Source organism: Trichechus manatus, unplaced genomic scaffold (assembly GCF_000243295.1).
Source record: "Trichechus manatus latirostris isolate Lorelei unplaced genomic scaffold, TriManLat1.0 scaffold00020, whole genome shotgun sequence".
Lineage (NCBI taxonomy): Eukaryota > Metazoa > Chordata > Mammalia > Sirenia > Trichechidae > Trichechus > Trichechus manatus.
The window spans coordinates 22,728,356-22,743,866 of record NW_004443956.1 but is presented as its reverse complement, the minus strand read 5'-3'; the positions used below and the strand labels follow the sequence as shown (position 1 = coordinate 22,743,866).

Here is a 15,511-nt window from a genome sequence, read left to right as displayed (position 1 = left end):
CGAGAAGGGAGAGGGTTGACATGTTGTGGGGCTGTTAACCAATGTTATAAAACAATATGTGTACTACTGTTTCATGAGAAACTAGTTGTTCTTAAGCCTTCACCTGAAGTACAATAAAAAAAAGAAAGAAAGCAGTTTGTAATTTATGTTTCCTAGAATGATCTGTTTAAATTTTGACCAATTTCATAACTCAAGAGATTTATATAGGGTGATTCTTCCAGCTATGAAATAATCCCAAGGTCTGTCCGTATAGAGCTGGTGACATTCAGGGACTGGCAAGGGGGAGGGTAAACAGAATTCATTTTTTTTGACTCAGTAAGTTTACAGCAACTGTGATATTTCTGTTACTAATATGAATATGGGTCTGAGATTAAAGGATATGTCATAAAAAAGTCTTAATTCCATGGATATGACAGCTATGACTGCAACTTCTCAGTTTGTGCTCAAATCGATCTGCTGGGTAAGCTGGCATCTCTACCAGGGACTGGAGGATGTGTGAGACTTAGACAGAGTCCTTGCTTCAAGCCCCAGCCGGGAACGGATGGGCCCATAGCGTGTTATTTCTGTGCCCTGCCCCCCGTGAGTTCTCCCCACAAACCTGGGGACCACACATCCCCATATAGAATGTGATTGGCACCTCCTCCACGGCCGGACCACAGAGCTCAGGGCTTCTGTTGGTTCAACACGTACGTATCGAATGCCTGCTAGTAATCAGAACAAAATGCTTAAAATCAAAACCAAATCCATTGCCCTAGAGTGGATTCCAACTCATGACAACCCCCTGTAGTACAGAGTAGAACTGCTCCAAAAGCAGTTGCCAGACCTTTCTTCCTCAGTGCCACTGGGTGAATTTGAACTGCCAACCTTTAGGTTAGTATTCAAGCACAAACCATTTGTGCCACCGGCACTGCCTCCAAAATGTATAGAAGATAGTTAATTAGCATTTGTCGAATGAATAATACACAAAGTCAGCTCAGCTTTAGTATATTCCCTGTCAGACCATCAGTAAGACATGCTGAGGCAGCACAGTTGTGTGACTGGAGTTTCCCTTCCTTGCCTAGTTGCAGGACTCCAGGGCGCTCCTGGAGTTGTGTGAGGTGGCAGGTCCTCTCCCTTCCCTTTCTCTTCCTCTGCCTGCCACATGGAGTAGGTAGGAATGAGCAGGGAGACATCAAGGAGCAATGAGGGGCAGCAGGGGTCCGCAAGTATCAGGTACCTGAGAGTGGTGTCAGTGAGGTGGAGAATGGGGGCTGGTGGAGGAGCTGGGAGTGGAGCCATGAAAAGAGTATAAACACTTGGTTAGAAACTGTAGTTTAAACATTTTGAAATAAGGATCCTATTGTGGGGGGGGGGAGTGTGTGTGTGCCTGTGAGAGAGTGTGTGCCCGAGTGTGTATGAGTGTGTGAGTGTGTGTGAGGTAGTATGTGTGAGACAGCATGTGTTTGACAGAGACAGAGTGTGAGAGTGTGTGTGTGAGTGTGTGCGATAGTATGTGTGTGAGAGACAGAGACCGTGAGAGTTTGTGTGACTGTGTGCGGTGGTACGTGCGAGAGTGTGTGTGTGAGAGACAGAGACTCTGAGTGTGAGAGTGTGTGTGTTTTATTTTGTTGTGTAGACTTGTTTGAAAACCCACAAATGGAAATTTTGGACGAAGAGACCATTATTTCCTTTGGACATAACAATGCAGACGGGCTTGGTCCTTTGAAATCCTTTTCCTTAAAATCAGCGCTGCTTCTCTACTGAACAGATCAATAAGAAAAAAGTAGATTGTGCTGGTAGGCATGGTTGTCTTTGTGGAAGGCAAAATGTTCAAAGGTCTTTGTTTCCTCTTCTACTTCTCCTGTTGATCACCACTGTCGGGCAAGTGCCCAGAAAAATTAAGATAGGAACAGCCAAGGGTCAAAATATTTGGTTCTATTTTTTTTTTCAATGCTACAAGCTGTTTAACATTTTGCACAAATCAGAGCAGTAAGTATCTTAAATGCATCACGCCCAGTCGATTTAGAAAAATGTACTGATTATAAGAAAAAATGACTTCTGTGCGCACAGAAATGAGAATGAGGGAAAGCCCCACCAAGAGATTGGTCTGAACTTCTGGCATTATAATTAAAATATATGGTGACTTGTTTTCATCCGAGTGGTAAACAGGTTCCCAACACCCACCTAATATCTGTGCTGTCACATATATTAAGGCTGGAGGTGCTTTTCCCATTTTCACTGTGCACTTTTTAGCATATATCTGAGGAAATGATACATCTTCATTAAATAATAGGTGCTGTATTTGGAAAGGGTAACAAACCCAGCCTGGCTGTTAGGAAAGCCAAAGATGCTGCTGTGAAGCTCACTGTCTTCCTGTGGGGTGAATGACTGAACCTTCCACACCCATTCTGGAGGGCCACACAAAGGGCCCCATTTCCATTTCTGTCTGACTTTGAGTTAACCAGATGACGTGATTTTGATTAGATGTATAAAATAGTTTTCAAACACTATGTTTTATATTTTTTTCAGTGAAATAGTTTCAAGGAATTACTGCAATGTAGTATCTGCTAGTAAGTAACTAGAGCTTCTCTTATAAAGAAAAAAGGAAAACGAAAGTTTTTTTCATGCAAAACATTATTCACTGAGATGCTTTCCCTGATTGAGGTTTATTAATAGTTTTTTGTTTAGCCCTATTTATTTTTAACCTATCTACAGCTTCTGTTTCCCTCCTATGTAGCATTAACTTGTATTTATTCCTTCTTTGATGTAGAGAGATGTAGAGAGCCATGTTCCCATGCATGTTTGTAAACACAGATGCAGTCTGCAGACTTGTTCGCACACCTCCGTGACTGCTGAAGTCCTGTCCTCTCATCAGACACTGAGAGCATCCTCAGGAGTCGCCGCTCCCCCTCCTTGCTTTCCCTGTGCGCTTCAGCACGGCCACCCTGTGTCTGTGCCTGTTCCCTTCTGTCCTGGGCAAATTTGCTCATCTTCAAAGTGAGGTTCAAGCACTCTCTTCAATAAGTCTCCCAGACTGCTTCCACCCACGTTGATTAGTTTTTTAAATTTATTTATGTTCTTGTTGTTGAGAATATACACAACAAAGCATACACCAATTCAGCAGTTTCTACACATACAATGCAGTGACTCTGATTACATTCTTCGTGTTGTGCAAAACACCCTCCTTTACTGAGCTGTTCCTCCTCCATTAACATAAACTCCTTGGTGGCGCAGTGGTTAACCGCAATGGCTGCTAACGTAAAGATCGGCAGTTCGAATCTATCAGCTGTTCCTTGGAAACCCTGTGGGGCAGTTTTCTGCCCTATAGGGTCGTTTTGAGTCGGAATCTACTCGACGGCAACGGGTTTGGTATTTGGTTTGGTTTGCTGCCCTCTAAGGTTTCTATCTAATCTTTCGAATTGCTGTTGTCAATTTGATCCCATACAGATAGTTCTTAGAAGAGCTTAATGCTCAAGGCAGACCTTTTTTACTAGTTAAGATAAACTATTGTTTGGTTTTAAGAAGTCTTCAGAGGATACATACTAACTCTCTAGTTGGACACGTATTTTCTATACTGGTGATTGGATTGTTAATTATGTGTGCTCTCAGATGTGTGTGTCTCTTCTCCCCAGTCAGTTGATAAACACCTGACGAGTCAACTTCATAATTTAAGTGTTTTTAATGCCAAGCATAGCACCCATAGTTGTTGTTGCTGTTAATCGCCGTTGAGTTGGTTCCAACTCATGGCTACCTAATGCATAACAGAGCGAAATAATGCATGGCCTTGCGTCATCTTCATACTCACCCACAGGAGGCACATTGTAACACTTATATGTTAATGCATTTGTTGTGTTTCGTAAAGTTGGCTAGTTTATGTTCTTCTTAGTAGATCCCGTATGGGAACCAGCTCCCTAGCTCATACACAGAAGTGAAAAGTAGGTTCCACTCTCTCTCAGCCAACTGTATTTCTGATCATGCCCAGGGACCTAATGTTGCCCCAGGTGACAATTCCTGACTTCTGTCTTTTACATTTCAGTCCTACATGGAAGACCACCTGAAGAACAAGAATCGCCTGGAGAAAGAATGGGAGGCGCTTTGTGCCTACCAGGCAGAACCCAACAGCTCCATGGTGGCACAGAGGGAGGACAACATGCAGAAGAACCGCAGCTCGGCCGTGCTAACGTGTATGTATCGCCTCCCATGACGGACCGCCCCTCTGTTTCCATGAGGTTTCCACTGGGTAGGGACGGGAAGGTGATCGATTATAGACAGATGTAGACTGTGCCTTCCTATTTTTCTCCTTATTTTAATGACTGCCATTCTCATAGTCTGGAAGGCCCTTCCCCTACTCTTCCCCCTTACCCTCTTCTTTACCAGCAAACTTGTACTTCTCTTTCAAGACCAGTGTAAACATCACCTCTGTGCAGCCTTCCCCAGCCTAAACAATAAACAATTCGTTTCTTCCTCTGTGATCCAGTGGCACAGTCATGGAAACATGAGTTCGGGAGACATCTAAACCCAAGGGGAATATTTGCTCTAGTGTGTTCTATTAGCTGTGTGATTTGAGACAAGTTTCTTAGCCTCTCTGAGCCGTTTTTTCATCTGTAATTGGAATCATACTCTCTACCTTGAAATATTACTGCTAGGAGGATTTGATGAGGTAACTAGCATACAGCCTAGTACCTTTTCATACAAAATAAGTAATGGTAGCTATTACAGCATTTTTTACCTTACAATTATTTCAGCGAGCATTATGAGTACCTACTGTCTAGCTAGGTATCATTGCCAGAAAGTGGAGATTAAAAAAATAAATGATCTAAAGTGACTTGCCATCCAGTAGAGGAGACAGAGTCTTATGTTATCCTTTGCATGTGATGTAACAAATGTACTTACAACATGTACAGCCCACCAGGACTTAACAGGAGCCAAGTAGCTCCCTGTGGGCAGTCAGGGGTGACTGCCCCGGACATTTTCCCCCATGACCTGGTGCCCCTAACACATTTCATTCAGCTCATATTGATTATACACCTCCAGTGTGCTTAACAGGTTGCACAAAGGGTTCTGGATTTTAATTAACACAGAAACCTACCCCACAAGGAGGAGAGGTATTTTCAGGATCTTTGTGACCAAAGTTCCTGACAGAGACAGACACTTACTAAATGCTGATTTTGTGAGTGATGAATGAATGGGGTGTGTGTGTACAGAATCACTCAGTTACTGTTTTACTGGAACCTTGAGACAAGGTATTCATAAATACTTGGGATAGCATAAAATGTGCTTTATCAGCTTACATTTCTTGAGAGCAAGGGCCGGCAAAATTCCAGTTCAGCATTGCAAAAGCGTGTAAGATCTACGTCCATCGTGGCAATGATTGTCACTTTGTCGCTGTGTCCCTGCTCAGCTCCTTAGAGCTAGTCATGGGCCCTGGTCTAGTGACTTCCAAAAAGGTGGCGCTGGCATCCTGTCCTGACCACCGTCACCTTGAGGCAGCCCCTGTCAGTCAACTCAGGAGAAGCAGCTGTATTTTAAACAGCAGGAATTTGATCAACATTTATAGGTCAAAATTTGTAAAAACTAGAATCTTGTTTTTCTTTAGAGACTAACCTAAGGAATCATCGACCTTTGTAAAATCCAAATCACACTTCTCAGTATAAATTTTTTTCTTACAGTTTAGTCAGTTTTCAGAGTAGGTCCTCCATTTCTATGAGGTATGAAGGGTTTTTTTTGTTTTTGTTTTTCCTAAAGAGTCCTAAAGAAGGAGCCATTATGATTTACAAGTTTTATATTAGGTGAAAAGCAAATCAGCGAATAAACTAACTGCTGTGTTTGTTAAGTATCCGCTATGTGCCGGGGACTACTGAGGGACTTTGGGACACAAGGATGATCAAAGGGTGGTCAGTGTTCTCAAAGAGCAGATTGTTTAGGGGTCATTTAGGTGGAAGTACGTCTTGAATAATTAGCTGATTTTTGGGTAAATTTGCATTCACTAAGTACATATTCCCTGCTTGGTGCAAACAGTTAACACGCTCGGCTGCTAACCGAAAGATTGGATGTTTGAGTCCATCCAGAGTCACCCTGAAAGAACAGCCTGACAATATTTCTGAAAAATCAGCCATTGAAAACCCTGTGGAGCACAGTTCTACTCTGACACAGGGGCGCCAGGAGTCAGAACCAACTCGATGGCAAATGGAAGCACATATTGAATGTCTCCCATGTGCCTGATTGTTTACTTGGATTATTAGGTCTTTCATTAAAAAAAAAAAAAAAAAAAAACCATTGCCGTTGAGTCGATTCCAACTCATAGTGACCCTATAGGACAGAGTAGAACTGCCCTGTAGGGTTTCCAAGTCTGTAATCTTTATGGAAGCTGACTGCCACATCTTTCTCCTGCAGAGCAGCTGGTGGGTTCGAACGGCCAACCTTTCAGTTGGCAGCCAAGTACTTAACTACTGTACCACCAGGGCTTCTTTTACGTCTTTTATAGTAAATGTTAAAGCTGAAAGCCTTTTCCTCTGAGACCATCTCCCTTCCCCCCAGTGATAACCCTAAAACATGACAGAAATGTGGCCACAGTGTTGTGTTCTATGCACTCTGTAGCCCACGGTGGTGGCCACTTGAACTCTGTCTGTACCATGTTAAACCAGCTGATTCAATGCAAGGACCCCAGTAATGGTGAATTTGCCAGTCCTAGGACATGAAGCAGGCGGCCACATCTCTCAGGGTGGTGGTTGGTAGCGCAGCCACCGAGAGCCAGGGCCTTGTGAGGGCTTTGACGTTTCCCTCTGATAAGAGCACTCGGGGCCTGACCATGAGAGCCAGAGGGAAGGCTAACAACAGGAAATAACGTCTTTATTTGCCTCTGACATTGAAAGTTAGAGTCTGTCTCTGTATTCCCTGACTATGTCTGTAATTTGACTGATACCTCCTATCCCAAAAAACCAAACCGTTGCCATCAAGTTGATTCCAACTCTGTGTGACCCCTTGTGGTCAGAGTAGAACTGGGCTCCATAGGGTTTTCAGTGGCTGATTTTTCAAAAGTAGATCACCAGGCCTTTCTTCCGAGACACCTCTGGGAGGACCTGAACCTTTAATCTTTTGGTTAGTAGCCGAGTACATTAACCATTTGTACTACCCAGGGACTCCCTTCCTCTCCGTGACTGCTGTCAAACCCCATTGTCCCAACATTCCACCATTGATTGCAGCAGCCCAGCCCCTGCTTTTGTTTGCATGTATGCCTGGCCTGGGATTCTTAGCCGTAGCAGGTTGTGAAGAAACAACTTTGTTGTTAGAGTTTGAAAAGTCAGTCGAGGAAGGTAGGCAGGGCAAATACTTTGGTTGATACAACCCTTGATAAATGGGTCTACTTTGGACAAACTAGTATCACATACCCCCATCTCTACACCACTGACCTTCTTAACGTTATCACATTTCAGTCTATATTCCTTCTCAAGCAGAAGACTGGGGGAGGTGGGGAATGGCATTGCTTAAACTCACGGTGGTCTTTGCGAACTCCAGCAGGGATAATTACCTCCTCTCTTTCTTAAAGCCCTGCTTCATTCTGTCTGGCCATTATGCTCTTCATGGGCTAGCACTGGCTCTGTAATAAAGCTATAACATGTTGAAGAGTATTGGCCTCCAGGTGGCTCCATATCTCTGAAAGCTTACGTTGATTTACCATAAGCATGTAGACTAATGTGCATAGTAACAAACATTAGTGTGATCGGGACAGCCCTCCTCACCAGTGCCTACACTTTTGGCATGGCGCCATCTCTGTACCATATCCTAGATAACTGTCACCAAGCCTAGCATTTCTCCATTTGACAGGCCCTATAGGTTTACCCCTTACTCACTCTTTTTGTCCCCGCCACCCTGGTCCTCCTTGGGTCTCCTTGATCCTCCCACCTCGGTCTCTGCCCTTAGAACCCATCCTGCAAGCTGCTGCCCAACTTACCTTTGTAAACCCCAAGAGATTGAAATGATTTCCTGGCTTTCAAGATGCTCCCAATCTGAATCCACCAAGTTTATCCAATTGGATTTCCTATGCTCCCAGCATCTCTCTTTCTGTTCGGCCCAGGAGGTCAGCCTGCACCGTCCCTTACATCTTTGCTGACTTGATTTCTATCTTAAATGTCTTTCCTACTCCCCAGCACTGGAGTGATGCCAGCTTAGTCTGGAAGATGATTTATCTGGCAAGTTGCATAGGAAATCAAAAGTGGTAGGGCTAGCTACTTTGAGGCCCTTTATAACCCAGAGATTCTATCTACATCCTAATTTTCATTCAAAGGAGAAGGGAACTAATATTTATTAATTGATTAACTGGCACTGTGCTAGGTCTAATTATATTATCTCAGAAGTTTAAAAAAATTAATTTGCTTTTTTAAGTTTTTTTTTTGCATTTTTAAAAAGAATGATGCAATATTCTGCTCATCTGCTTTTTAAATTGAGAACAAGGATATGATGTTATTTTGATATACTATCTTAAACAAAAAAATTATTTTTGATTCTGGATTATAATAAAAAGAGAGACAAATAGATACACAGAAACAATAACAGAAATACTTAGAGAGGCAAAACTTAAGAGTATGAAAAGCAAAAGACCCAGATACATAAAGAGAGAAAGAAGGATACATAATGCAGTAGACTCATATTTTGGCTTTTTAAAAGGTCATTGTTACTAATGCATAGACCAGAGTTACCAGGGGCAAGGAGGGGAGGGGAACGAAAGCTGGTGCTGAAGGGGTGCTGAGTTTCTTTTCGAGGTGATGGGAAACTTTTGGAAATGGATAGTGGTGATGGTTGCACAACATGGTGCTTGTAATTAATGTCACCGAATTGTACACTTAACAATGGCAACGGTTTATATATCTCACCGTAATAAGGAAGGAAGAAAAGGAGGAATGAGGGAGGGAGGAAGGATTGATCCCTGGAGAAAGGGGTGAAAAAAGGACATTGTTACTAAGGGGATTTCAGTTAAGGCTCCACAACCCAAGGCAGAGCCATTGGCCTGGCCCCTCCCCAGGCCTGCCTCACAGGCGTGGTCAGATGAAGAGGGCCACAAGTTCCCAGGAGCTGGGTTCCCGCATTAGCTACCTTGTAAATGAAATTATGACAGCCTGCTTACTTCCTGAGCATGTCACGTGCAAGCATCATCCTAGTGCCTCACCTATAGGCCACCCCTCATCCTCACCAGGAGTTACTTCCCGTTTGACAGATGAGGAAGTTGGGATTTCGACCGAGGCCTGACAAACTCCAAGGCTCTTTGTACTGTTTGGGACACTGCCCCTGATAAACTTTTGCAGGTCAGCCTGTGATTGTTTTATGTGAAGAAGTGCACATGTATTACAAACTACCACAGAAATGAATACTCAAAATATTTGTAAGGACTGCAGTGCTTTGTCTAACTATCGTTGTTGTGAGTTGCCATCAAGTGCGCTCCAACTCACGGCAACCTTGTGTACTGCAGTGAGACTTCGCCTGTCCTGCACCATCTCCACGGCCTCATGGAGGGCTTCCCTCATTTTGGCTGACTCTCTGCTTTACCAAACGTGAGGTCCTTTTCTAGCAATTGGTCTTTCCTGATGATGTGTTCGAAGTAAGCAAGCCCTCTAAGCATAGCTTCCCTTAAACAGAAAATAGTTTCTTTCCAAATAAACCTTTGGTTTGAAATTTTTTTTCAAACTCTAAGCAGAATCTTCATAGAGGAATATTCTGCTTTAACTACTTCCGAGTGACAAAAATTATACTGATTTTCTTTTATTTCAATACGTGGATAATTCTCCTGAAACTGGTGACTAAGAAAGAATTTTTTGTTTTCCCCTCTCTCTCATGAAAAGTTTTTGGGCATATATCTCACCTCTACTAGAAAGTTCGTGTGTGGAGATATGATCCCGGCCTGGCTGCCCTGTTATGGGGGGGAGGGGGCCCGGGCCAGCGCACTATCTACCTGTCAACTTTGGAAAAGCTCTCAGTTTGTTGATGTTGAAAAGAAAATATTCCACCAAATTCTGTGTGGGTGTTTTACTTTGCTACATCACAGGCAGAAGTTCTGCCTAAGACTGAAGATTTTTTTTTTTTTTTGAAGGGAAGCAAGGAAGAGTCAAAAATAATTTTTAAGATGCAGACAGAGCTGTTCTCATTAGGCTGTTGCTCCGAGGGCAAAGATCATCTGAAATGTCTGTAAGCTGCAGTAGCACACGCCTCCCAGGGGCTGTTCAGTGCCCTCTAGTGCTAGGAACAGACGGAGGGCTGCTTTCTCAATTATATGCCACACTGACCTTCTACACCATTTAACCACTCAAAGTTCAGAGCTTACGTTCTCTTTACTCTTTTTCTTAAAGCTAGACCAATAGATAGATGTCTTTCTTTGTAAAGCATTGTAGTCTCCACTTCTTATATTTCAGTTTCCAATGTTATTTACAGAATTTTAGAGTTGGAAAGTGTCTCCGAGGTGGGCACCACCAGCTTCCACACTCTGCTGGACACACTCTTGCTTTCCACATCCAGAAGGATCATGGTTCTCCACAAGGGCAGAGGAGAGTGGGTGTGTTTCTTCCTTGTGTGGGCATTATACACACAGACATAGTAAGTTTATGTTCATTGTTTGGTGGACATATCCCAAAGTGGGCTCATACTGAGCTTGCACTCAACTAAAATCCAGGGACTTTTCCATAAGGATGTTATTAAGCCAAGGATCCCCAAACTCCCTACTCATCCTTACACAGTTGTGTTTGTCTATTTTAACATAAGAATTGAACTCTGCGTTCATCTCTAGTAAACTGTGTCTACTATTCCAGTTTGTTAAGAAGATTTTAATTTCTGATTCCACATATCGCCTCCCCCTCTCAGCTCTTTGCCATCTGCACATAGATAAACATATTTTTTGTGTCTTCAAGTCATTGATAAAAACATATTCACAGGATGAATACAGGTACTGCAATACAGAGTCCTCCCTCCATGCTGACGCAGATCCATTAATGAACATTTCAAGTAGTTGCTCAATAAGCTAAGACTTCCCTAATACCTGCTGGGCAGCCCACATGGTTCAGGGCTGTCCAGGAGCCCCTGATAAGGCTGACAGATGTTCACAGGCACCCCCATGTCGGCCACAGCACTAAAGCTTCACCTCAGTGTCTCACTCAAAACCTCAGAACAACCCTGTGAGGGTCCTGTCATTGTTTTCACTTTTCAGTTGAAAGAATTGTCCCCTAAAGAAGACTATGTGATTTGCCTGGGGCTGGAAATTATCTTGGGGTGATTTTTCCTCAAATTTTTTATTGTGGAAGTGTTTAAAACTCTAAAACAAGTTGAAATATTAATCTGATGATCATCTATATACCCATCACCTAGATTCAAAAGCTGCCACCCAAGATTTTGCCATATTTGCACTGTATGTGTGTGTAAGCTTTATTTATGTTTTTGGCTGAACTATTTCAAAGTAAATTTGAGATATCATGACATCTAACTATTTAGCCTGCATTTACCAAACATAAGGGTGTTCTCTTATACAACTATAATCCCATAATTATAGCTATGAAAATTAATATTGATTTCCTAATATCATCTAATATCTAGTTTATATTCCATTGTCCCGAATATTCTTATTATATCTTTTACAACTTTTTTTTGGGGGGGGCAGGATACAATCAAGGTTCATCATTGAGTTTGGCTGTTAAGTCTCTATTCTTTTAACGCGCCCCCCACCTTTGTTTCTGGCATGACTTGTTGCAAACAAAGCCCTTCTTCTCCTAGTGACCTTCTTTCCTTCATAAAGAATCTCAAACTATCCATTTAGAGATCTGTTTGATAATTTTGCCAGGTCCATGGGAAACTCACCTGCCTAGTTTCCAGAATCTCCTATCCCCCTTTTGTAACCAGCGCCTTGCATCTCTCTGGACCTCTGTGATCCTGCAGTGAACTTGACCAACAGAGCTTCTGCAGCCTCACCTGCAACCTGGACGACAGAGGTCACCAGACCTTCACGATGACTGTTTTCTCTCACCATCTGTGAATCTATCTTGGGGTTCAACTGCCAATTAACTATCTTTCTTCATTCTTTCTAGTTTGAAAAAGTATTCTCTTCAATAGAGGCAAACTAGTAAGTGATTAATTTTTCTCTTTGTTATCTATAAGAATTCTTTCATCGGCACTGATAGTGGTTTTATACTTGAGAGGGTCTTTTGGTGTCTCCAAACACAGCTAAAAAGACTCACCTGACACCCTCCATGTATTCTGCACCATCAACCCATTTCTGATGCTTTCTTCTGGAGTTTGTACCCCTCTTTTGTATTTATCCTTGGTTACACGTCCCTCATACATGTTACATATTTTGTACGTGTCCTTTGAAATTTTGAACCACGTCGGTTTCTTCAGATGTCTGTTTCTCCCTTTCTTACGAGGGATTATTTATAATCGTATTATCAGAACTCTGACTTTTACAGTTTTTCATCTCTTCTTTGGCTGTGCTCCTTCTCTGGAGCCAAACTCTCCTCTTGTCATCTATTGAATGCCCAGCACTCTGTTCTTAAGACGATTCTGCCACTTTCCCTCCAAGGTTGTCAGCACTTTAGCGATTGTTTGTGTATTAATTCAGAGGGGCACTAATTTCTTCCTTCAGCTTTCAAAATGTAAAGCTTTTTAGAAAAGTAAATCAGAATTTATCAGCTAGCTGTGCTTCCTATTCCTTTCCCCCACTTTCTGTTCTTATTTTTCTTATTCTTCTTTCTGCCTTTTCTAATTGTTCATTTTGATTTGCCTGGAGAGCATTATACCTTCGAGCAGAATGAGGCCTCAAAGATCTCCAGCTGATTGTGGACTTCCATCAACATACATCTCCCCACTGTGGTGTTCCCCAGTCTGAATCGGGAAAGCATGGCCCACATGGCAGTGTGGCCTGTGACAGGCGATAGAATTCTGGGCTCTTCGAGTCGGCGTGTGCTATTTGTGAGAGGTTTGCTGAGTGTGGTAAGCAGAATGATGGCTCTTAAAGGTGTCACGTCCTAATCCCTGCAATCTATGAAAACGATGCTTTACTTGGCAAAGAACAACAAAGGTAACAGACGGACTTAAGGTTGCTAATCAAATGACCTTAAATTAGGGAGACTATCCTAGATTGTCCATGTGGGCTCAATGTAATCACAATACAGTCATAAAACGTGGAAGCGCGAGACAGAAGAGAAGATCCGAGTGATGCAGTGTGGGAAGAATTCAGCCTCTTGTTGCTGGCTTTGAAGATGGAAGAAGAGGCCATGAGTCAAGGAATGCAGGCGGCCTCTAGAAGCTGGAAGGGGCAAGCAAATGATTCTCCCCTACGGCTTTCAAAGGAGCCAGTCCTGCTGATGCCTTGATTTTAGCCCAATAAGGCCAATTGCAGACTTCTGACTACAGAACTGAGATAATAAATTTGTATATTTTAAGCCACTAAGCTTGTGGTAATTGCAACAGCAGTGAAAGGGCACTGATACAGTGGGATGTGGTGCACGCTGGAAGACGGTGGGAAGGAGGTACTCACTCGGCCACTGGCAGAGCCTGGCAGGCCACTCAGGATCTGCTTCTGAACAGGGCTTTTTTGTTCTCTGCACATGATCATTCCTGCAATAACTACCAGAAACTGATGATAATTTTTTGTTTGTTTCCATGTGAAAAATGGGGCTAAAAGAAGGTCAGCTGCTGGTGCTTGTGATGGAAATGAAGAAAAAGTGAGGCAGTCTATCAAAGTTCCTTCTTACCGCAGAAGATAGCTTAGAAATTGCTTTAGACCTACATTTATAGACTTTTTATGGACCTAAAGTGATAATCTGACTTCTTCAGTTACACTTTTTGCATCTGATGGGAGTAGGAGACATTGTATGCTGAAGTAGTAGTGGAGCGTTTAGGGATGTCCCTTAGAATGTAAAAGGTATACTGCACTCCCTCAGCACTGTGGCTTCTCCCTGTCTCCTTCTGTCATGACCCAAGGACCATCACCATGCTTCCGTCTCAACTTTGTGGCTTTCCACACAGTATCCACCACCTCGGCTTGAGTGCCACACCCCTACCCCATCTTGTGTAATTTTTTCTTTTCAGTAAGATCAACTCTTCCGTTACTGTATTCTAGTCACGAGCCCAAGCCATAAAGGCCCTGTGATACCATAAGACTGTATTTCCATTTTGTATGAAAATGCCTAGGTCACTGTGTTTATAACTCATGCTGTGTGCATTGGTCATAGATACGTATGAAACCAGGAGTATTATTCCTTCCTCTTTTTGCTATAGCTTTATCTCAAGAATTCCTGTGTACCTCTTCTAGCATGGCTGTTGTTAGCTCCTGTTGACTCAGTCCCCCACTCATGGCGACTGCTTGCACAGCAGAACAAAATGCTGTCTGATCCTATGCCATCCCCATGATTGGTTGTGGATCAGACTGTTGTGATTCACAGGGTTTGCATTGGCTGATTTTCAGAAGTAGATTGCCAGGCCATCTTCCTAGTCTGTCTTAGTCTGGAAGCTCCACTGAAACCTGCTAAGCATTATAGCAACATGCAAGCCTCCACTGACGGACGGGTGGTGGCTGCACAGTGGCCAGAATTGAACCCGTGTGGAAGGCGAGATTCTACCATTCAGCCACCACTGCCCTCCTTGTGTCGTTAGTCCTCATCTTTGTCATGTCAGTGATCTGTTCTCATGGTGGATTTGGGCATTTCTCCACGCCGCCCCATCATGGTTTAAATCTCTATTAAGTTAATGACAAGTGTCCTGCCAAATTTTCTTTCTTTGTTTTTCCAGGAGCATCCTAGTTGGCATAAGCCTGAGGGCAGAATAATAATCTCGTTCCTAGACACCATTTCAAAGAGCCAGCCAGCCACATTCCATACCCATGAGTTCCCTGCAAATGTCATGACCTTTAGTTGGAAGATGACACCGTCTCTCCACCCTCCCACCCCTAAAAAGTCTTCAGTTTCCTCAGTCAGCAGAGGATTTTTTTTTTCTGGTGAGAGCATGTGCTCTCAATAAAATTCAAAATGTTATTTAACTTTTTAAATGTGTGTATAAGTGGCCTACCCATGTAAAGTTTAAGTGCCTGGGAGGCAAGTATATTGCTTATCATCACTATATCTTGTATTTCTTTATAGCAGCCTTAGAGCCTAACACAGATCCATGTACAGAGTAGATTCATAATAAATGTGTGTTGATTGATGGTCTCTCAGTAGAGTGATACAGATGGCATGGTTTTGCTTGGTTGCCAGCTATGCTCTTATTATGCAAAATTGTTCTTATGTGCGTGCCACAAAATTCCTGAAAGCAAACATTACCATACTCCTCTCCATTCATCATCTTGCCCTCCACATTTGAAGATGACACTCTTGATGTCACCTCTCTACACTGACGTGACTATAAGATTAATACCCAAATAGTTGCTATTTCCAAACAGCACGTGCCCATCAGTCACCTTAGGGGTTGTTTGCAGTTCCTGGCAGGGCTACCTCTCCTCTCCCAGTCATTCTGCATGCTGCCTTTGCTCAGAAGGCCCCCTCCCAGTCATTCTGCATGCTGCCTT

General features: G+C 43.0%; 1 protein-coding gene across 1 annotated transcript in view; it reads left to right on the top strand.

Annotated features, from left to right (window-relative positions):
• Nucleotides 1-15,511, top strand: part of PTPRN2 (protein tyrosine phosphatase receptor type N2) — a 1,314,151-nt gene that overhangs the window by 1,216,183 nt on the left and 82,457 nt on the right. Inside the window, exon 15 of the mRNA XM_004372789.1 lies at nucleotides 4,016-4,163. Coding sequence (XP_004372846.1) covers nucleotides 4,016-4,163 — 148 coding nt within the window. The remainder of the gene's footprint in view (nucleotides 1-4,015; nucleotides 4,164-15,511) is intronic.